The sequence below is a fragment of the Sinocyclocheilus rhinocerous genome, unplaced genomic scaffold (assembly GCF_001515625.1).
Source record: "Sinocyclocheilus rhinocerous isolate Xijiao unplaced genomic scaffold, SAMN03320098_v1.1 scaffold953, whole genome shotgun sequence".
Lineage (NCBI taxonomy): Eukaryota > Metazoa > Chordata > Actinopteri > Cypriniformes > Cyprinidae > Sinocyclocheilus > Sinocyclocheilus rhinocerous.
The window spans coordinates 988,808-1,009,823 of NW_015643169.1; the positions used below are offsets into that span (position 1 = coordinate 988,808).

Genomic DNA, 21,016 nt, shown 5'->3' on the forward strand with positions numbered 1-21,016 from the left:
ATCCGTGAAATTCTCTAGCTGTAAAGGCTATCTCTCCCGGGTTTTCTGCAACCATGATGCGCGCGCATCCTGAATGTTTACAAACCGGTAATTGGTCTATTAGCTTTTCACAAGACCGTGATGACGCGTTTCAACGGTCATCAGCATCGTAAATCCTCCACAGTTTTTTTTAATTTATTTTTTTAGAAAATGTACGCTACATTTATAACACTATACTTTGTATTATATTACCTTTTCATACAGAATGTACAGCTCTGATAGGAGAGTATAGATTGCTGCATGGACAAAAATATCCCTCCCTTTCTCTAAATCACTCCACAATCCACAAGCAGCTGAATATCAAACAGTGATCTTGTAGAGACGGTGTGAATGAGCAAAGCAGCAGGACAAAATTAGAACGTACCCATCATAATGAGTGAAGCTCATTATAACAGGAAGTGAAGAAGCAGTGAGGCTTTAATGGTGGACAGCTGTGTACCTCCATTAACCTGCACGAGAGACCCGGTGAACTCGTCTGACAGCAGCAGCAAAGCAGACGCCTCCCATGGCCGTCCCAAACACACTGTCTGAATGTCCAGCACGCTTGAGTTACTTCACAGATTGTGTGAGGCTACCTGATGTCAGAGCGGCGTGGAGAGAGATGATTGGGCTGTCATGACGACGAGAGATCGGTAGTCTGCTCATTTAGAGAGTGAATCAGGGATGACAGTCACTGATATCTTCTCGTTATCTTTATAAGAAGACTTGCTGAACTATTTTACGCAGTTAACTGACCACAACTGCAAAGTTGCACGGTTAAATCATTGTAAACCTTTTGGGTGGTTGCAGTGGTTGTTAGGGTGTTTTGTTTGGTTGCTAGGGCATCTGTGGTTGTTTGTAAGCAGAGCTGGGTAGATTACTTACAAATTGTAGTCCGTTACAGATTACAGATTACATGATGAAAATTGTAGTCAGTAACGTTATCTAGGTTACTCATTTTAGGTAATTTATTCTGACTACTTTTTAGATTACTTTTAGATTACTTTTTACCTAACTTGTTGTAAACTTACCATTAAATGTACCATATTTATATTAAAAAAGAGAAAGAACTATAGTACATTATTTGATATCAACATCATGAAGTGTATTAAACATTACGTTACACCAGGGTTTCGCAAACCAGAGTTTGTGAGTTGATAAAAAGCTAATAATTAATTCAATCATAAAAACCTTAAACACTGTTTACCTGCATGTAAATGTGACCATTAACTGACCTCAGAGAACTGTGGACATGCGAATGTCTTGTTAATTTATTGAAATATTAACTTCCTCAGGGATATTTCAAGTTATGGCAAAGGGTTTTCGCTGACAAAAATGTTTGGAAATCCCTGCATTACATGAACAAACATTAATACACAAACATGAAAATTACACGCCCAAAGTCTTCCAGGTTTGAAATATTTTTGTTCAGACTTCCAGAACCAACAATTACTGAAGGTCACTGGATTTGATGAAGACATAGTGTTTCACCGCTATGCATCACCAGTGTTCAGTAACTTGCTAAATGATTTGTTTCCTACATGGTCTAATTGCTTGAGGGGTCTATATTGAGGGGACTAGATTCACTATATTGTGAATATAGTCAAAGCTAAATGGTATGATGCACAGTAGGAATTTTGGCAAGGAAACTTTAAGAGAGAAAAAGAGAATCAATCAATTATGATTAATTTACTGCCATTTTATGAATGTTGTGAATTTTTGGAATCTGATTACGTAATCAGATTAGTGTGGCATTGCTATATACAGTAGTTGCTAGGGAGTTCTGGGTGGTTGCTAAGTTGTAAACGTGCTCTGGGTGATTGCTATGACAGTGCTATATGGTTGCTAGGGCGTTTGTGGTCATTTGCTAGAGGGTTCTGGGTGGTTGCTGGGCTGTTGAAAGGGTGTTCTAAATGGCCACTAGGCAGTTTCTAGCATGCTCTGAGTGGCCTGTAGAGTCTGTTGTAGTCATTTGTGAGAGTGTTCTGATTGTTAAGCTGAAAGGGTGCTAAAGTGTTCTGGGTGGTTGCAATGGCATTGCTATATGGTTGTTCGGGTGTTCTGGCTGTTTACATCCTTTATTCTTTTCCTCTTTAAAAGATGCAAAGAGAGAGAGTTGTTTTGTGCAGGAATTTCAAGACCTATATTCACTACTTGGCCTTTCAGAAACTAATTCCTGTACTTCAGAGGAGAGCAATACTTCTGTTTTTGAGGTATTGATTTAGTCTGTTTCATATTGCTCATTCCTCCCATGGCTGTTGCATAAAAGTTGATGCAGCAGTCTGTGAGAACTGCTCATCCTCATCGTTTAAGCTCCCCTGTTTAATTGACCTGTTGAAAAAAACTCTGAAGGGAAACAGTTTTCGTGTCCATTTAACCCATTTACCAGAAAGCGTTTAAGTTTTTTTTTTTTCTATATTATGTATTGAAATGACACTTAGTGGAGGGTCATTGTGTGCTGGGACTAATTTGATAGTGTCTGTCAGTTATTATGCAAACCTCTCATCGTGACATTTTAAAAGCTGCATGTCTAATAATATCAGTGGCCAGATCCCCAGCTGTGTAAATAATGAGACCAGTCTCTGTTAAAATATAAACATGACTGATTTAATCTGGGTTGAATATTCTGCTGCTTTATGATAGTTTCCCCAAGTTTGCCTACAATAAAATGCACATCTTTGCAAAGTATCAACAAAACACACATTTGATACAGAGTTAATGAAAATGCAGAACAGTGTATGCCGTATAACCATAGTGTTTCTTTCAATGTTGTGATGTTATTGATGCACCTGTCAGCTTGTGCCCAAATTCATAAGCGAGTTGCACCTCAGAGCAAAATTTACAGAGCCTTGAGTGCTGACGCATATGGATGTTACACTATTTTGTGCCAAACCAACTATTTCAGTCCTTTCGTCAGGTACAGAGATCATGCCTGACAGTTTACAACTAATCTCAAGTCATACAGTTATGATTTAAAGAAACAGTATATCTAAAAATGGTTTTGAACAACATGAGGGTGAGTAAATAATGCCTTATTTTTGGGAACCATTCCTTTAAACCCGAGCGGAAAACTAAAATGTCATAAAAATATTGGCCATTTATTTTAGAGGCTAATTTTATTAGTCCACAGTACAAAAAGATCTGTCCTGGAATATCATAAAGTCCTCAGTGACCAACTCATTCCCATACAAAAGAAAAAAAAAGAAAAGAAAAACAATACTAAACAGTCACTGAAAAAACATGCTTTTTAAAAAGGTGATTTTGAATGTAAAGACAAACAAATCAGAGGCGAGGATCCACTGATCAAAGCCTCAGTTACAGTCCGGTAAGTGTGAGCCAGGTCATTTTTTAGCATATGTGATTTTCATGGCACACGTGGCTGTGATTCTGAATCCCTGTAATGCATCCTTCGCGACTCCGGCTTGAGCCTCACTCTCAAACTCCACAAACGCAATGTCATGCTTTCCAGGAACCAGACGCACTTCTTTAAACCCTGGAAACCTGAACAGATGGAACAAGACAGGGAGTAAAAAAATCTGAGCAGAAAAATCTAGCTGAAAGAGCTGGGTGATATACAAGTATGTCAATATTCATGCATTTTTAATCAAAAGGGAAACTTTTGCACCTTCAGTTGCTGGTCCCCATTAACTTGCATAGTGTTTTTTTTTCCATACTATGAAAGCCAATGGGGACCAGAAACTGAAGGTGAACTATCCCTTTAAAAGTTTTCCACATTAATATCCACACGAAAAGACTTTCATATAAAAATATTCTGATGTAATAAATAAATAAATTAAAAGATTATAGAAAAACATTGCCATGAATTACTAAAACATTTACTTTTTTCATAAAGTTTACTGTGTTTAAAACTTACTGGTTGAATAACATGGAGAGCATCATCTCGTTGGTTTCCTCTGGGAGATTATTCAGGAACAGAATATAATTCGGTGGGTTGTCAGGGACCTAAATCAACATAAAATAATTTATTGAGTGACTTAGAATTTCAGGTACATAAACAAAACAATGTATTATTAAAAAAACTAAAAATCAAATCACAAAATAAGTGTGTAAGTTGTGTGGCGTACCTGGACTGTGGCAGGTGGAGGAGGTTGTGTGCTTACAGCTCCCTGCAGGGAAAATGCACAAACAACTTTAAGCAAAATTTACTTTGATCTTTAACTGTACATTTCACCACAATTTGGCCGTCAATATCATTATCTAATTACAATGCCTCAGCAAACATGATGCATTTCAACTCACCGCTGGCTTCTTGTTGACATTGGCGGCCTGTTCCTGAGCTTTCCTTTTCTTCTCTTTCTTCTTTTCTTTATCTCCATACGTGCCTCTCATCTTAGAGATCAGGTCCGAGTCTGTTTTTGCATACTGGATCCGCTATAAGTACATGCTAAGGTTAGCGACTGAGAAATGTGTTCTAATACTTTATAATGTGTGAACTGATAAATAATATGAATAACAACATTCGATAAACATCCTTAGTGATTCACAGATGAAAGAAACATCATTTGTGACCCTGGAGCAGTCTTAAGTCACTGGGGTATATTTGTAGCAATAGCCAAAAAATACATTGTATGGGTCAAAATTATTGATTTTTCTTTTATGCCAAAAATCATTAGGATATTAAGTAAAGATCATGTTCCATGAAGATATTTTGTACATTTCCTACCGTGAATATATTACAACTTAATTTTTGATTAGTAATATGCTAAGAACTTCATTTGGACAACTTTAAAGGCGATTTTCTCAATATTTAGATTTTTCCCATATTTGAATCTTAAATAATTTCACCAGACTTTATAAGTTAGGACAGAAATAATTGCAGCTGCAGATATTCAAATAGTTGTATCTCAGCCAAATATTGTCCTAACAAACCATACATCAATGGAAAGCTTATTTATTCAGCTTTTAGATGATTTATAAATCTCAATTTAGAAAAATCGACCCTTATGACTGGTTCTGTGGTCCAGGGTCACATATAGCCGAGTAAATGACATTTTTCACATTATAGATGAACTTCTCCTTGAGTGATCTATTTCTAGTTGAAGGTTAATGTGAATCAAAGGACCATATTCTGCTCATTATTTTCTGAAATGCTAATCGCATCAGTTACGTAAATGTCAAGCGACTGCTTTGTAGTTCCTGTGGCACTGACCATGGGTTTATTGTAGAAAGGGAATCCCTGAAGCTGTCTGAGGGCATTGGTGGCTGCAGAAAGCTCTTTGAAGATAACAAACGCCTGGCCCCTCATCTTCATGGTCTTCATCGCAACAATGTCCATAACCTGGCCGAACTGGGAGAATAAGGCGTACAGTGATCTCTTCAACTCTGTAGAAAAGATCCAGAGGAAAAAAAACAAGCTTTACAAAAATGCAGATTCTGTGCTCAAACATAGTCAATGCTGTTCCGCTCATCTCCACTATAAACTACAGACTTTACCTTCTTTCTTGATCTTATCATTAACATTGTTGATATAGATAGTGTGATTCGGTCGTATGTCCATGATTAATAATTTCAGGTAAAACCACACTGAAAAAAAGAGAAAAGGCACATGAATTCAGTAAGCAGTAAATGTCAGCAACTAACGTTACACAATGACAAAACACACTTAGGCCTGGTTTCACAGACAGGGCTTAGACTAAGCCAGGACTAGGCAATAGTTCAATTAGGACATTTAAGTAATTTTTATTAACGTGCCTTAGAAAAAACATTACTGGTGTGCATTTTGAGACAAAACAGAAGCACTGATATATTTTAGGATCAGTCAGTGCAAGTTTCTTTCAGTTAAAACAGCTCAGACTTACACTTTAGTCTGGGACTAGGCTTAAGCCTCGTCTGTGAAACCGGGGGTTAGTGTCTTCTATTTAGTATTTCTACTAGTACAAACTAGTGTTAATATCGCAGAGTGCTGCTTTGCTAAATTATAAAGGTAAAATAATTTATTAAACATTAATATAACAATAAAACGGAATGAATCGCCTCACACTCACCACACTGCTGAGCTCAAGCGGAACTGCCGCTGCGCTTCTTCTTCTTCTTTTAGAAGTTTATCGTTGTATAACAGTTGCCGCTTGTTACGCCACCTGCTGTCGCGGAGGGATATAAACATTGCGTCTAAAACAAGAGTGTGGAGGTTTTATAAAAGCTTAGCCTCATCACACAGGTTTGATAGTCTGGACTGCAGGTTTGAAATGCTTAAAAACAAGCAACCCTACAAATACTTTAAGAGTGGTATAAATATAAGAGTGGTTGCTAGGCAGTTTTCAGTTAGACAGACATATATAAATTATGGTTGAGAATTATAATTAAGAATCACTAATATTCTGGTCTGATTTTGTACCACCTTATTTAAAATCGAAGACACGTTCAAAAAGATACGAAAATATTTTATTTGTTTTACATCCAGAAATGAACAATACACACCATAAAAAACACACAAGAGAATATAATACACTCAGCTGGCTCATGCACAGTTCATTATTTGCTATAATGAACATATCCAGTTCATATGTTAGACATATCCAGCTGACATGTATTTTGTGCTATGCTGACCGCCGCTCTCATTCATCGACAGTGTTTGTGTTCAGAGTGTGTTGATGCTTTGTAGCTTGCGCTCAGTGAAAAAGCGGTGTGTGTCTCGTGTGTGTGTGAGCTCAGACGGCTTGCTGCGACTGAAATACGACAGCATTGAGGCGTTATTCTGACGAGCAGCAGATTTTTCTCCATCTTCCTCATCATCATCCCTACAAACAAACAAATAAACAAATGCATTTAATATTCCAAGCAAAAATGCACAAGTACTAACATGATCGAAGAGAATTTAAAAAAATTGTATGCTGCACAATTTTGTATATAGCAACATATGTGTATGCATAAAGAAAAGAAACTGCAGCCTGAGTCTATTCTGAATATGAAAAGGCAGTGCCCTCTGCTGTCAGACTCACCAGTGAACAGCAACAGCTTTACTGTCCGTGAGCGTCCGTGCTGTGCTCCAGCTGAACCTCACAAACTGAGGATAACCAAACACTGGGTCCAGATACTTCAGCAGCCAGCTCTTAGTTTTGGGATCTAAACGAAGACACAGCAAACCATAATATTGATTTTTAGCAAAGTAAAATTCTGTTAAAATGTTTGGGGTCAGTAAGATTTTTAAATGTTTTTGAAATAAGTCTCTTATGTTCAACAAGGCTGCATTTATTTGATCAAACATTCTGTAAAAACAGTAATATTTTGAAATATTATTACAATTTAAAATTACCATTTTCTATGTGAATATATTTTAAACTTTAATTTATATCTGTGATGCAAAGCTGAATTTTTAGCATCATTACTCAGTCTTCAGTGTCACATGATCCTTCAGATATCACTCGAATATGCCGATTTGCTGCTCAAGATACATTTCTGATTATTAGCAATGTTGAAAACAGTTGTGCTGCTTAGTATTTTTGTGGAGACTTTTTAAAAATCCTTTGGTGAATAGAAAGTTCAGCATTTATTTGAAATAGATTTTTTTGTAACATTATAAAATATCTTTACTGTCATTTTTGATCAAATTAATGCATTCTTACTGACTAAAAGTATTAAAGTAATCATAAAAAAAAACTAAAAAAAAAAACTTACTGACCTTAAACTTTTGAACAGTAGTATATATGTGCTAGAAAAGCACTTTTATGGAAATGGAAGGAATCTCATATGATATAAACTGACCATTAGGATACCCAGAGCCATAATCGGTGTCCACTTCACCCAAATCTTCTGCAAATTTCCAGGATTTCACAGCATGGTCTCTTGCCACCTACAGAGAGAACAAATTAGTCAAAAATCAAATCATATGCATAAATCTTTCTTGAACTATTAGCAGGATTTTTCCTCTAATAACTGATATTCCCATTACATCACCCACCTCCGAAGGAACTATTACCTTGGCACAGATGCTGGCAGCGCTGACGATGGGGAAGAGAGAATCAGCTTTGGGACGGACGGTGACCTCCACCCCGGGGAACCGCTGGGAGAGCTTCTCCTGATACTTCTCTGCAGGACCCACGGTATCCACAAACACCTGAGAGGTATGAAAGACACGTCATGACGGCTTCACCACCAGTCCTTGCTGTCTATCATACAGGGGTTGGTTTGTACCTCTTTGAGCTGCACCCCACAGTCCAGGGTGTACTGCACCAGACCAATAGCAGCATCATGTGACAGGGCATTCAGATTGTATTTTGTTCTGAAAATAAAAGGACAACAGGTTAAAAAAATTATTTCGACTCCAAGTACCAGTGAAATGCGTGTACCTTTGCAGCATGCTGGTGGAAATGGTGTTCGGCGAGAGGATCTGAAGGGCCCAGCCTACAAAACCTTTAGACTCATCGAGCTTCAGAAACAGATTCTCTCTCTCTGCCTCCGTCAGCGTCTTTGAGTCTAAACGTGCAACAAAAATACTGCAGATTTCCAGCGAATCTGAACTCCTGTCAAGATTTGCTCTGTAACCAACCTGCCACTTTCAAATTCTTCAGGTCTTCCTTTTTGGATACAGGACAGAAGCATATCCCATACACCATGGGTCCTAAAATACAGCATATCAAATTTATACTCCAATTTAAATTTTTTTTTTTTTAAATGGCGTTGTCCAATGAGGACGACACTCACCCAGTACGGGACCCCTGCCCGCCTCATCGATGCCCAGGCAGCAGTCCGCTGTCTTACACACGTCCGGGATGGACGAGGACAAGCGGCAGCTCACAGAGTTATCTGCCTCAAAATCGCTCAGATCCATGTCTGATCATTTGGATAAAAAAAATTAATTTTTTTTTTTTTTTTTTTACAAAATATATCACGAGTAAGTAAACATAGGTATGAATTTTAAGCTTAATTTAAGCTTTACAAAAATGCATATAACAAAAATTATTTCAAGAATATCAATAATAATATTACAAATAATAATACATAAAAAATAAATAAATTAAGCTTCAAGCTAACAACCCACTAAAATGTTGCTCTATAATTCCATCCTTTATGGAAATAAATAAGTAACAAAAGATTTTTGTAATATTAAAAAAGCTTTCCATTGCAAATAGATGTTGTCCTTTTGAACTTTATCTTCATCAAAGGATTTTGAAAAAAAAAAAAAAACATTAATCAGCACAATTGTTTTAATAAGAAATATCTTGCTATTGTGCAAATAATCAAGTTATATTGAACAGTACTCGACCAGAGCATATTTCTAAACATATAAAAACATATACTTTAATCACAACACACGTATTATTATTCCCATATAAAATACAAAATGTAAAAGGCACTTCTACAACAGAAATGACCCACAACACATTTCCTCCAGCATCTGATACTGAGATCAATCAATAATACGAGATCATACAGATAATTTACAGTCAAAATAGTACGAACAATGAGTGGAGAGAGCGTGAGGTTTATTCACTCTTATTAACTAACTAACAGTGAATTCAAAGCATCATAAAACAATGTGCTTGAAATTTGCTGCATAAACAAACTTACACGAACCTGTGTGTGCGCGGCCTCAACCGGAAATACAGAATTGGCGCGAGTGTGACAGTCAGAACAGCGTGACCTTTGACCGACAATACTTGAAGGACAAAAGTTTTTAGTACTTAATTGAAATTAAGACACACACTGAAACATTCTTACAAATACAGTTAATTCCTAAAACCATGCGGCGAACGCGTTTAAATGTGTGCCCCCCCACAACTCTCCATCGCAGTGCTTTGTGGGAAATGGAGTTCTTCGGGGAACGTTTACACACAAAAACACGAATAGGGAGGTAAGCAATAAATTATAATAAAATGTCATTGATGAAGTAGAAACGTCAAGTCTTGAGGTCACATGCAAAACTGTATGCATGTGCGTTTTGTGCGCTTGTTCTCATATCGTGTATGTAAAACCTGACTACAATAATGAATAGATTTAGAATCAACTTTTCATTTTCTGTTAGTAGACTATAAAAAGAAAAACAAAAGAAAGAAAAAAAACTCTAAATGTGTTGTTTTTTAAAATGTTGCCTGATCTATAATCTATCATAAAACTAAATGCAAAATATGATTTAAACGAAATACATAAAGTACAAAGCAGAGAGGTCGGGCGGGGAAGACGGAGGAGCGGACGTCACATGTGTGCGACGAACGGACTACTTGGAGCGAAGTTGGAATAGAGATTGATTGTATCAGAGGATAATTTTGAACGGATTTATTGGATTAATCATTGGACACTGGACTGAGGACTTTTTTGGACTTGGTAACGGTAGGTTGGTTGTGGGGACACTGGGTTGTGACTGAGGCCAAGATGGACGGAAGTGGAGTAGAGTCCGGAAGTGATCTGGATTTGGAGTACAAAGCAGAGAGGCGGTGCGCTAAAGCGCGTGGATCCTCGTCTCGTCTCGTGAGTTTTGCAGCAGGTCTCGCGGCTGGAGCTTCTTGTGCATCAAGGGAAAGCAAGTAGATATAACAAGGAAAGTGAAGTTTCGCATCCGCGTTCAGAACAGGTACGGTTCAATGCGGACATATTGCTTTTTTGCCTATAATCTTAAGGGTCATTTACATGCGCAAATGCTAAATGAATATTTTTGCAGATTATTACTAAACAAAAGAGCGCGTGGAAAACGCCGTTGCTGTTTTCTCTTGCAGGTTGCATGTTCATATTTTAATAACTGTTTGACATATCTTAACGCATTTAAGTGTATTTATTGTATCATACTGTGAATCTTAGTTATTTCCACTGTTGTTATTCTCGCAGTGCTACTTTTATGCAGTATCACTCTCCACTGATCTGGCTTAGCTCGCGTGGCTAAGCGGCTAAATAACTCTCTGAATATATTACTCGTTTTAATGTCGACTCCGTCAAGTATGCATCATATGCATATCATGTTTGCCACGCTTCCAGACACTGTATATCATAAGTGAACGGGCCTCTTACCAGTTATAGCAAAGACCTATGTTAGCGTATTCGTCTCGGCCTTCTCTAAATTAACCCGTTTTCATCTTTTTTCCTGCAGTTTGCAGGGCAAAGTCTCGGAGGGTCGTTGACCATTCATGTATTTTCTAGGGGTGGATACTATCAGCTTTTTGCAGAGATACTGAGCTGACAGTCGTTATCAGTGTGTGCAGGCCACACTAAGGCGTGTAATCGACCTGAGCCAAGTTCACTTATGAAACGCGTTAAAGTCCCTCTTTTAAGGGTAGAAAGCACTAAAATGCTCATGCATTTGGTCTGAAGCTGAACTGAGATGATGACTTGGGTAAAAGGCCGTATTTAGACCGAATTGTTTTAATCAACTGACTATCGTGTGTGTGTGTGTGTGTGTGTGTGTGTGTGTGTGTGTGATTTACTGCAAAGCCTTTGAATATATTATGAACTGATACTCTGGTTCAAACACTAAAAGTTACTTACCTTGCTTCTTTTTGTTAGATTAGAACCTCAGTTTCCTGTTCACATTTCAGAACTAATATTTTGAGGCAAATATTTTATTTATTTATTTATTTAGTCATTTATTAGAGGCTTTTATTCAAAGCGACTTACATTTTAAAAATAAAGAGATTAAATAAAAATGACAAATGCATACAACAAAATTTCAAACCTTAACATTTATTATGTTAAATTTAACATTTTTTATGTTACATAAAAAATGTATTGTTTTTAGCTGTATTTTTTAGTTTTTCATTTAAATGTTATGTTTTGAAATTTTGTTGTATGCATTTGTCATTTTTATTTAATCTCTTATTTTTAAAATGTGTGTAGGTAGTATTTATAAAGTTTTAGCTTTTAGTTTTGGTATATAAATAAATAAATATAATTTGGTAAATGACTTGAAGGCATAACTGACGCAAAAATGAAAACACTGTCATCGTTTATGCACGCTAAATTTGTTCCACATCTGTATGAGTTTGTTTCTTCTGGTGATAGAATGTTGGTAACCAAAAAGTTTCTGGTTCCCATTCACTTTGTATTTTTTCCATACTTTGGAAGTCATTGGAGACCTTCAACTGTTCTTCAAAATATGTTTTTATGTTCATCAGAAGAAAGAAACTCATACAGGTTTGGAACAGCTTTGACCGCTGTACACATAAATTCAATCATTTTGCTATTTATTCTATGTTTTTGTCTGCTGTCCTGGTTCCACACACACACACAAAAAAATAAATAAAAATGAATGCAATTAATTGGAATAGTTTTTAGTTTGTAATAAAATGTGTGGTGGAAGTAGTAGTAGCAGGAACAACAACAACAATAATACTAATATGTTTGATGTTCTTCTTGAATATTTTTTGGTCACCAGTGACAAGCAATCTTCAACATGTCTTCTGGAAACGCTAAGATCGGTCAGCCTGCTCCTCAGTTCAAGGCCACAGCTGTGGTAGACGGACAGTTTAAAGACATTCAGCTCTCTGACTACAGAGGTGAGCATCAGACACTCCACACGAGGTGTTTTGCAGATTAGGACGAGAGTATTCTAAATGTCAATCTAACCTACTTTTGCTTTCCATTGCATCATCATGATACTAGCCATCAAACACCACCTGTCTGTTTCTTATTGAAATCCGCTAACCACTAACTGGGTTACAACTGTAACCTGTTTTTCACTTCATCTTTATTTTCCCTCCATTTCTTCTTTAGGGAAGTATGTCGTGTTGTTCTTCTATCCACTTGATTTCACCTTTGTGTGTCCCACCGAGATTATCGCGTTCAGTGAACGGGCCGCTGAGCTCCGTAAAATCGGCTGCGAGGTCATCGCTGCTTCCACCGACTCTCATTTCAGTCATTTGGCATGGTGAGGATTCTGCTTTTATTCCTACGTCTTCCACAGCTAAAGGGTTCTTACTGGCCACTTCAGAGCAGAGTCTATATTGGATATCGTTAAAATGTTGTATTATATCAAGCACCTTTATTATAATAGGTAATTTATTATAGATCAATAGTGCCAGTGGTCAAACATTGTACATTAGATTTCACTGTTGGTTTTTCTCTTGCTTGTGAACGTGATTCTTAGCAGGCTTTCTATGGTTTCACCCAGTTAGTGGTTATCTTCTATGTTCTCCTAAACAGCCTGGCTTTGATAAGAGCTACTATAGTGTGTTAGAGAGGCACAGATAAGGAAGGGTGTAGTGCTTTATTAGTTCTAGAAATTGTCACCTTAAGTCGTATTGACTTTTATTTAGAGAGCATTAATAATTACACTTAAAAAAAACATTAGTTTTTTTTTAAATGAGTTTTTAGGTTTAAAAAAAAACAGACTTTTCTAAAAATAATAATAGTAATAAAATAATTTTAGGTTATTTTGAAAACCTAGACGTTTCTAAGAGTAATAATAATAAATTAAAAAGAAAACCTTTTAGGTTTTAAAAATCCAGACTTTTCTAAGAGGAAGAATGAAATTAAATTTATTTTAATAATTTTAATTAATTAGTTGATTAATTTCTATGTTTTAAAAACCCAGACTTTTCTACGATGCATAATAAATAATAAAACAAACTATGTTTTAAAAATCCAGACTTTTCTAAATCAATACATATTTAATATATATTAAAAATATTTATATGTTAAATATGAATATTTATATCACTTTAACATTCTATATCTGTATTTAGCATCTTGCTGGAAATTCAGTGAAAAAAGTGAAATCTGAAATAACCATGAGGTATAACCATGTCTATGAAACTATAATCCAGTGAATTAAACACTTTATAAATCAAACTCCTTTGACAATGACTGTTGGCTTGTTCCCGATAGGATCAACACACCCAGGAAGCAGGGTGGCCTCGGCTCCATGAACATCCCGCTGGTGGCTGACCTGACTCAGTCCATCTCCCGCGATTACGGCGTCCTGAAAGAGGATGAAGGCATCGCCTACAGGTCAGTGACGATGTGCTCATGTTTGCACTGGTTCAGTTAAACTACAACTACTTAACCCCTCTTGCTTGCCATGTATGATTGCAGCAGGAGATAATGATCAAATGTGCTCGATAACGTCCACGTGTTCTGCAGTGCAGGCAGGGTACAGGAACCATGAGAAAAAAATGAACTGTTTGTTAAAAGGGTTTTATTGCACATTGGAATTTTCTATCAAAATGTATGACAGCAGTCATACAGATTTTATTGTGAACAGAATAAATTGCCATACAAACAGTAAGTTTTCTGTGTCTTGTCCTGCTCCCGCAGAGGTCTGTTTGTGATTGACGATAATGGCATCTTGAGGCAGATCACCATCAATGACCTGCCGGTGGGTCGCTCGGTAGACGAGACGCTGAGACTGGTGCAGGCCTTCCAGCACACTGACAAATATGGAGAAGGTGAGTGAGACGGGGCTCTTTCAGAATGTCCTGTTTATCTTGAGTGGACCGCATGTGTAAACCATGCTCTAAAATGCTTTGTGATCCGATCACTCAAACCACATTTGGAGGTAGTCCAAGACATGTGACCACATTGTATTTGTATTGTAAACACAGATGCATCCTGATGCCAACAAAGAGATGTTTACTTGCATAACACAAAATTATACCGCCAAAATTAGGGTTTTAAGCCCATACTATTTTTTTAAACTTAGTCACATTACAGCTGTTCCAGGTGACATCCTGTTGATTTACCACAGAAAACAATTGACTCGTCCTTCAGTTTGGGGTTATCAAGATTTATTTTTTTTCATTAAGCAAGGACGCATGAAATTGATTGAATGTGACAGTAAAGACATTTTACAAAAACAATTTCTATTTCATTTTCCTTTAACGTTTTATCAAAGAATCCTAAAAATTTATTATATTTGTCCACAAATACAGAAGGCAGCAACTGTTTTCAACATTGATAATAATAATGAATGTTTCTTGAGCATCAAATCAGCATATTAGAGTGATTTCTGAAGGATACGCCCGCCTCTGCTCACTCTAACCCGCCAGCCGTTCCTCACGCTAGGCCGCCGGCCTCCGCTCACTCAAGCCTGCCGTGTGTGACGCTGTGTGATGCATTTTATAGAGGACTGTTTCCTGAACTTGCAGAGTAGCATACAATGGGTCTGTGCTCAAAGGCTGTTCTATAAAGTGGGGCAATTCCAACTTTGCAAGGACAGTCTGGCGCTTCTGACTCACAGCCTGTAAGTAAATTTTTTTTATATTTAAAGAATTTGCGACTGATGATTCAAACGGGAGTAGTGCTTGTTGTTTGTCGTTTCTCCGATGACAAATGCAGACATGGTTTTATGTTTACGCGGCGCGATACGCAACGCAACGCGTAAAAACACAGTATAAGTCATTATAATCCGTAATTATGTCCCCACTGGATGCAACAAATGCCTCGTTTATAATGGGTTTTAATGTTTTTGTCTCGTACTGCATAAACACATTGCATTACACCAAATACATAACATAACGTTCTTTTTAGCAGCATCATATGACCCCTTTAAAATATTTTCGAATATAAAACAGTAATTTTAAATTGTAATAATATTTCACAATATTACTGTGTTTGCTGCATTTTTGATTAAATAAATGCAGCCTTGGTGAGCAGAAGAGACTTTTTTGAAAAACATAAAAAATCGTACCCACTCCAAACTTTTACTCTTATTGTGTGTATTACTGTAAGTATGACCATGAAATGTTCACATAAGGTGACGCCCAAAATATTCACTTTCAGTCTCCACTTTTCAGAGGTTTAAAATAACACGTCTGTCTATTCTTCGTAGTTTGTCCTGCTGGATGGAAACCAGGAAGTGACACTATTGTTCCAGATGTGCAGAAGAGCAAGGAGTTCTTCTCCAAGCAGTAACAGTCCTGCCGTATTTCCCGGATCGTGCTCCCGTTCAGTGGGACGCTAGAGCACTTAACCTTAGCCTGAGAGTTCTTAAAAAGTTGTCTAAGCCAACGTAACAAACTCTTTGCAGTTTAAATGCACTTGTTAGACAGATTTATTTTCTTTTCCATTGTCTGAAGAAGCTGTTGCAGTTAGCATCTCCCATGCACTGAAATATCTGTAGTTTGTTTTCAACTCTAGTTTATCGGTATTACATATTTAGTGCTCAATGAACATTTGATAACATTTTGAAAGTTGTTTTAACATTCTGGTGATCATCAATATCTGTGAAATAAACGGGCTGTTATTGTGTGACGGTGCAGTTCTCTTATTTTTACCAACCTATCTCAGCTGTTGTTGTGTTTCAGATTCATTACAAATTATGCAGTTTGAGATTTTGACTCTGACTATAGGTTCATCCATCCAGAAGTTTTCACAACTCAATAAGGAGCATGTAAACCGCTTTACCGCTCCTATATTAAATAGGTTTTTACTAAATAGTGCATTTGCAATAATATGAACTGTGCATCTCTGCTTGTAAATCCACCAGTGTAATTGTCCAGGCAAACTTATTTGATAATGGACCAGTGTTATTTTAGTATAATTGATACACTATTGTAGTTTTTGTTCATATTTTTAAATTAGATTTTATTTTTGTTTTCATTTTATAGTTTTAGTAATATTGTGTTTTAGCATTTTTTTTTTATTCGTTTTTTTAAATATACCTATTAATTTTTATTTAGAATATTCAGTTAGTTATTTTAGGTTAGGTTCAGTTAGTTATTTAACTTCAAGTTAAACTAAAGGAAAATGTGAAATGTAGTCTGAAGTAAATAACGGAAGTTTCTTTTTTATTTTTTCAATTGTTTTAGTTTTAAATGACTATAATAACACTAATGGACATTACCACAAATGCTTTTGGGTAGAGCTCGAATTGAACAGGAACAAGATTGGACAAATCAGACCGGTAGGTGGCAGTATTTCATTACATTTGGGAGAAATGGCTCCGGAGCAACTTGTTCTTATGAGCCCTCGGCTGCAGTAGGCCTAGTAGAGCAAGAAAAATTTAGCTCTATAATTGATTTCAAGGCAGATTTAATGTGTATTAAGCAGAGCTTGTATTCGGGACAGATATCTAAATGATGTACTTGCGCAAACAGACGTGATTTGTAGGTCGTGTGCTGTGGGGTGATGTACAAGTCATCTGCTAGTGACAATCTGCTAAAACACTCAAAGCAGCGATCTTCCAACGAAGGCTACAGGAAATCAAAACGTCAAGCATTTGACACTGAATTTTAAGCACTCGTTGATGTTTGATAATCTGGAACTAGATAAACCACAAGTGATTTTGCTGATCTTGCTTAATTGTTACCATGGTGTTATTTTCTACATCAAAAGGGAAAAAGTAACATTCCCATGATGTTTGTAATGATAAAATAGAATGTTTCCAGTGTTTGTATTTTTAAAAAAAAAATTTTTTTATAAAATGTTGTCCAAATGGACGTTTTAAACGTTAAGAGAACATTCAGAAATGCGTTTTCATACTAATGAGAACGTTAGAAAACGTTCTTAAAGCAGCACTATGTAACTTTTGGCGCTCTAGCGGTTAATAAACAGAACTGCACACATCCCGCGGAAGAACATTACAACCGGAGCTACTTCTCTAAGTTTATGTCTCTGGCGATTCACGCAGGTATGTGTTACTCCGCAGCGGTGACGACCCGACCAGGCTACAATAGTCCAAATATAAGTACGCATTATAAGTGTACCGTAGTGATTCGAAATAAGACAAAAACGCGGTTTGGAAGATGAATTCATGATGTACTCGCTCATTATATACATTTTGCAAATTTTGAACACAGAAAAAGTTACATAGTGCTGCTTTAAAACATTTTTGTTAGCTGAGAATGGGATTGACAACAATGTCTTTTTCCATACTGAAAAAGTCCCCCCCCCCTGATATTTAATGTCCTTAAGTGTTAACAAATAGCCTATCATTGTGTCATCAAGCTAAATTTAAAAATGTTAATATATGCTGAGATAGAGCTATGAATATAATGTTGATATTCTGTAAATATCTTGTTTTTAAACTAATATGATGTTTTCAAACTATGTGATTGCGACGGTTGATGCTTATCCTGGGACATCACTTCAAGTCTTTTTAATAAAATAAAATGTCCACTAAAACCTAAAAATAGGCTATTACAAAATTAAATAGCCTACAAAACACTAGCTTTTATTTATTTGAATCAAAATGTGCTTATTTGGGTAGAATTTTGTCCTGACATGATATATGGATTTAATTCCTTTGATGTGTGATATCCTGTTTATATACAGTCTATGGTGATATCAAATAAAGTCACCAACCATCTGGACTGTCTATGCCCAAGTGCAATTTGCTGTAGATGTGTTTCTGTAGGATGAAGATATAATTAGTTCTAATGTCGAAAGAATGAAAGAATCCCTCATAAAAGTGTTGTATTTTGTGGCTGACTAAAATTAAGAAAATTGGCAACTTGTGAAAGAATAAAGCATGTCACAAAACAGATCATATAGGCGTTATAGTGCGTGGGTCTGTGGTTTTGGTACTGGACAGTTAATCAAAACTACAGTATGTTTTCCGGAAATCACTGGAAAAAGAGTCACTGTGGGCACTTCTCGTTTATAAGTCTAGCTCTTATTTACTGCGATCTGTTTTTCTATTTTGGTGCTTGTGATGGCTCCATTTTTTGCAAAGTACCTGGAAAATGTCCGTGTTCGTATTTTTATCTCTAGTTTTCTTTTCGCTGAAACTGTTTTGGGAAGGTTTCTGCGCGCGGGGAAAACCCCGAGTTGCTAAATTTTCACGCGTTCACACGCGCTTCATTCATTCGAACCTCAGACTTGAAAGCACGCGGACTTCCTGACCGGTAGCGTGGGCGGGGGTTCCCGCAAGTCTACCCTCAGTGACGTACGAGCGCCAAAACAGCCCATGTATGGGCTTTACGTCAGCAGGAAAAAGAAGCCAAAGTGGGCACGTCTCCAACGTCAATTTAAAGCCGTACAGAGCGAGCTATTCGTTTGCTAGAAATGAACAACCCAAACAGTGGCAGCATTTTCAACGCTTTTACTTAAATATAAAAAATTATAAACAAAACAAACAGAAATACAGGTCTGGATCAACCCGACTCACAATCTCAATAACTTACTGGAATGTTTTCATAGGGCAGCACTTAAAAACAAAACCAACTTAAAGGTTTCTCCCTGTGCTTTCATTGTCCATTCTTCAGCATTTAGTACCTTGAAGATGCTTTTGAAAACAACGATAACACTCTGGTTTTCTACAAGAAAACACTTAAGAAATATACAACGCTCGTACTCAGTGCTGCAATATCATTTGCATCAAAACATCACAAACATGATCTGCTCTTCCAGTGTTTCCCATTTGTCAGTGTCCTTGTCATCGCAGACAGTTCTACCGTTTAAAACGACTTGATCTTCGGCGTCAGCATCAGCTGGCACCCGCTGCTCACATGGGTCATGACCTTCTGCTTGAGCTGGGCAACTTGCTCCCTCAGTAGGGAGGCGGTGCTGGACAGTCCGGCGTTATCCGACTTGAGAACTTTCACTTTGTCCTCCAGCCTGGAGATGCGCTCCAGCTTCCGTCGCCGGCACTTGGTGGCCGCCAGCCGGTTCCTGTGCTTTTTGCGCTCCGTTTTGATGCGCTCCTGGTCCTCCATGTCGATGGGGGACATGGGAGGAGAGCCGTCGCTGCTCTGCAGGTCGGGCACGGTCTGTGGCTCCTCTTTAAGCGCAACAAATCGCTGCGGATGATGGAGCGAGTGCTGAAAATGGTGATGAGGGTGCGTCGTTGCTTGGTGGTGGTGGTGGTGATGGTACTGTTGGTGGTGGTGAGGCAGGTAGCTGATGGTGGCTGTCGGGTAGTTGGCTGCGGGTGTGAGGTTAGTGTTGGGATTGCTGCTGTTCAGGGTGGTGTACACGGGCGTCTCCGGCTGCAGGGAGGCGCAGAAGACGGACGACGCGGCCGAGCAGGATGACACGCCGCCGACTCCGATGGACACGTTCGGCGGAGGCATTTGGTTCATTTTGTGGAGCTCGTCCAGCGCTTGTACGAAGCCGTCCGCGAAGCCCTCCTGCTCTTCTGTGATGCCCCGGGCGTACAGATACTGCCCCGGAGTGGGTGATGTGAAGACGCCGGTACCGTTCTGGATGATGAGTCTCTCCAGTTCCGGAGAGGCGAGTTTCAGCGAGCCGACGTCTCCGGTTGCCGCAGTGTAGAAGTCGCTTTCGGAGCGCAGGGACTTGAGGTTCCGGTAAGGTTCGGCGAAGCCCACGCTCATGTTCTGCTTTAGGAGCTTGTAGTCGTGCAGGGCAGCGTCTGGATGACCATAAGCAGAAAGAAACGAGTCGTCATGATAAAACGGTTGCTCCATTTTTGTTGACATGTGAATAGAAATTACGTTGGAGGTTTTTGAGTTGACTGTACACTTTACTGTCCGCAAATCTTGTTCTCTCCGTAATATTACATGAGGCAAAAAAGATGTCAAAGAGAAAAGAAACTTCCAAAATAGTTTGAACAACTTTACTGTACCAAGTCGACAGGTGTTTTCCCTTGACAGCTGATGTCCAAAAAGTGCTTTTTCGCTGTTGCGTTCCCGGACAGTTATTTACAAACAGTCGTACGCGTAGTCTCCTGTCTCGGTGCGCACTCACTCTCAGAAGAAGCGCCTCGGAGCCTTTTATACTCTGCGTTCCGAGGGCGTGTCCGGGAGAATCGCGGCCTCTGATTGGACAAGAGTTTGTTCCGCTCCTCTAGCTTTCAGATGAGCGATGACGTTGTTGCCAGGAACCGCTGAGATTGAAAACAACGCTGGAGGCGAGAGAGCAAAGCTGTAAGGGAGACTGCGCTCCTATTTTTGTTTCCACAGACAAGACGCAAAAACTGGCCGCAAGACTTACATAGGCACTTTTAAGAAAAGTTTCCCATGGCCAAGTAAACAGAAACTCTGTTGTGGTCTTGAGAAAAACAAGTTGAAGACGGCGTTAAGGGATCATTGGTATAAGCTTTGAAGTAGTATATACAAAAATTAAAATATTCATTATTTTCTTAGGAGATCTTATACGGAATGTTTAAGCAGCTCTTTTACGCACAACGAAAGTGGACGTGATTTTAAATGTC

At 38.0% G+C, this 21,016-nt stretch overlaps 4 protein-coding genes across 9 annotated transcripts; 1 reads left to right on the forward strand and 3 right to left on the reverse strand.

The window, feature by feature from the left end:
- Positions 1–2,655: 2,655 nt before the first annotated feature.
- On the reverse strand, positions 2,656–6,099 carry snrpb2 (small nuclear ribonucleoprotein polypeptide B2). 2 transcript variants are annotated; one of them, XM_016574394.1, is made up of 7 exons: positions 6,024–6,099; positions 5,473–5,562; positions 5,189–5,361; positions 4,279–4,410; positions 4,104–4,145; positions 3,893–3,981; positions 2,656–3,519 (listed from the first exon to the last, which is right to left on the reverse strand). In XM_016574394.1, the coding sequence occupies exons 2-7, from the start codon at positions 5,534–5,536 to the stop codon at positions 3,360–3,362; spliced, it is 660 nt and encodes a 219-aa protein (XP_016429880.1). In that variant the 5' UTR covers positions 5,537–5,562; positions 6,024–6,099; the 3' UTR covers positions 2,656–3,359. The 2 variants fall into 2 exon arrangements, with proteins under 2 accessions (XP_016429880.1, XP_016429882.1); XM_016574396.1 differs by having other exon boundaries at positions 5,473–5,567; positions 6,024–6,071.
- A 314-nt stretch (positions 6,100–6,413) lies between these two features.
- Positions 6,414–11,039, reverse strand: LOC107757040 (ribonuclease H2 subunit A-like). Of its 4 annotated transcripts, none has more exons than XM_016574392.1 (9): positions 10,978–11,039; positions 8,680–8,808; positions 8,525–8,596; positions 8,325–8,451; positions 8,170–8,257; positions 7,955–8,092; positions 7,741–7,828; positions 6,978–7,101; positions 6,414–6,776 (listed from the first exon to the last, which is right to left on the reverse strand). In XM_016574392.1, exons 2-9 carry the CDS (start codon positions 8,804–8,806, stop codon positions 6,617–6,619), a joined length of 924 nt encoding a protein of 307 aa, XP_016429878.1. In that variant the 5' UTR covers positions 8,807–8,808; positions 10,978–11,039; the 3' UTR covers positions 6,414–6,616. The 4 variants fall into 4 exon arrangements, with proteins under 4 accessions (XP_016429878.1, XP_016429876.1, XP_016429877.1 ...); XM_016574390.1 differs by lacking the exon at positions 10,978–11,039 and adding an exon at positions 9,553–9,774; XM_016574391.1 differs by lacking the exon at positions 10,978–11,039 and adding an exon at positions 9,547–9,774.
- LOC107757043 (peroxiredoxin-1-like) lies at positions 10,397–16,152 on the forward strand. 2 transcript variants are annotated; one of them, XM_016574398.1, is made up of 7 exons: positions 10,427–10,471; positions 10,514–10,546; positions 12,338–12,458; positions 12,676–12,829; positions 13,789–13,911; positions 14,218–14,348; positions 15,731–16,152. In XM_016574398.1, the coding sequence occupies exons 3-7, from the start codon at positions 12,356–12,358 to the stop codon at positions 15,811–15,813; spliced, it is 594 nt and encodes a 197-aa protein (XP_016429884.1). In that variant the 5' UTR covers positions 10,427–10,471; positions 10,514–10,546; positions 12,338–12,355; the 3' UTR covers positions 15,814–16,152. The 2 variants fall into 2 exon arrangements, with proteins under 2 accessions (XP_016429883.1, XP_016429884.1); XM_016574397.1 differs by having other exon boundaries at positions 10,397–10,546.
- A 1,636-nt stretch (positions 16,153–17,788) lies between these two features.
- Positions 17,789–20,542, reverse strand: LOC107757044 (transcription factor jun-B-like). The gene has a single exon (XM_016574399.1). It carries the CDS (start codon positions 20,280–20,282, stop codon positions 19,299–19,301), a length of 984 nt encoding a protein of 327 aa, XP_016429885.1. The 5' UTR covers positions 20,283–20,542; the 3' UTR covers positions 17,789–19,298.
- Between the last annotated feature and the right edge of the window lie 474 nt (positions 20,543–21,016).

Excerpts from the sequence above, each read along its gene's own strand:
- snrpb2 (XM_016574394.1), bottom strand. The coding sequence starts at position 5,536 with ATGGACATACGACCGAATCACACTATCTATATCAACAATGTTAATGAT. Across the intron at positions 5,362-5,472 it reads TGATAAGATCAAGAAAGAAG|AGTTGAAGAGATCACTGTAC; the intron begins GTAAAGTCTGTA and ends TCTTTTCTACAG. Across the intron at positions 3,520-3,892 it reads CTCTCCATGTTATTCAACCA|GTTTCCAGGGTTTAAAGAAG; the intron begins GTAAGTTTTAAA and ends CCATCTGTTCAG.
- LOC107757040 (XM_016574392.1), bottom strand. The coding sequence starts at position 8,806 with ATGGATCTGAGCGATTTTGAGGCAGATAACTCTGTGAGCTGCCGCTTG. Across the intron at positions 8,452-8,524 it reads GAAGAATTTGAAAGTGGCAG|ACTCAAAGACGCTGACGGAG; the intron begins GTTGGTTACAGA and ends TTGCACGTTTAG. Across the intron at positions 7,102-7,740 it reads TGGCTCTGGGTATCCTAATG|ATCCCAAAACTAAGAGCTGG; the intron begins GTCAGTTTATAT and ends GTCTTCGTTTAG.
- LOC107757043 (XM_016574397.1), top strand. The coding sequence starts at position 12,356 with ATGTCTTCTGGAAACGCTAAGATCGGTCAGCCTGCTCCTCAGTTCAAG. Across the intron at positions 12,830-13,788 it reads CATTTCAGTCATTTGGCATG|GATCAACACACCCAGGAAGC; the intron begins GTGAGGATTCTG and ends TGTTCCCGATAG. Across the intron at positions 14,349-15,730 it reads CACTGACAAATATGGAGAAG|TTTGTCCTGCTGGATGGAAA; the intron begins GTGAGTGAGACG and ends TATTCTTCGTAG.
- LOC107757044 (XM_016574399.1), bottom strand. The coding sequence starts at position 20,282 with ATGTCAACAAAAATGGAGCAACCGTTTTATCATGACGACTCGTTTCTT.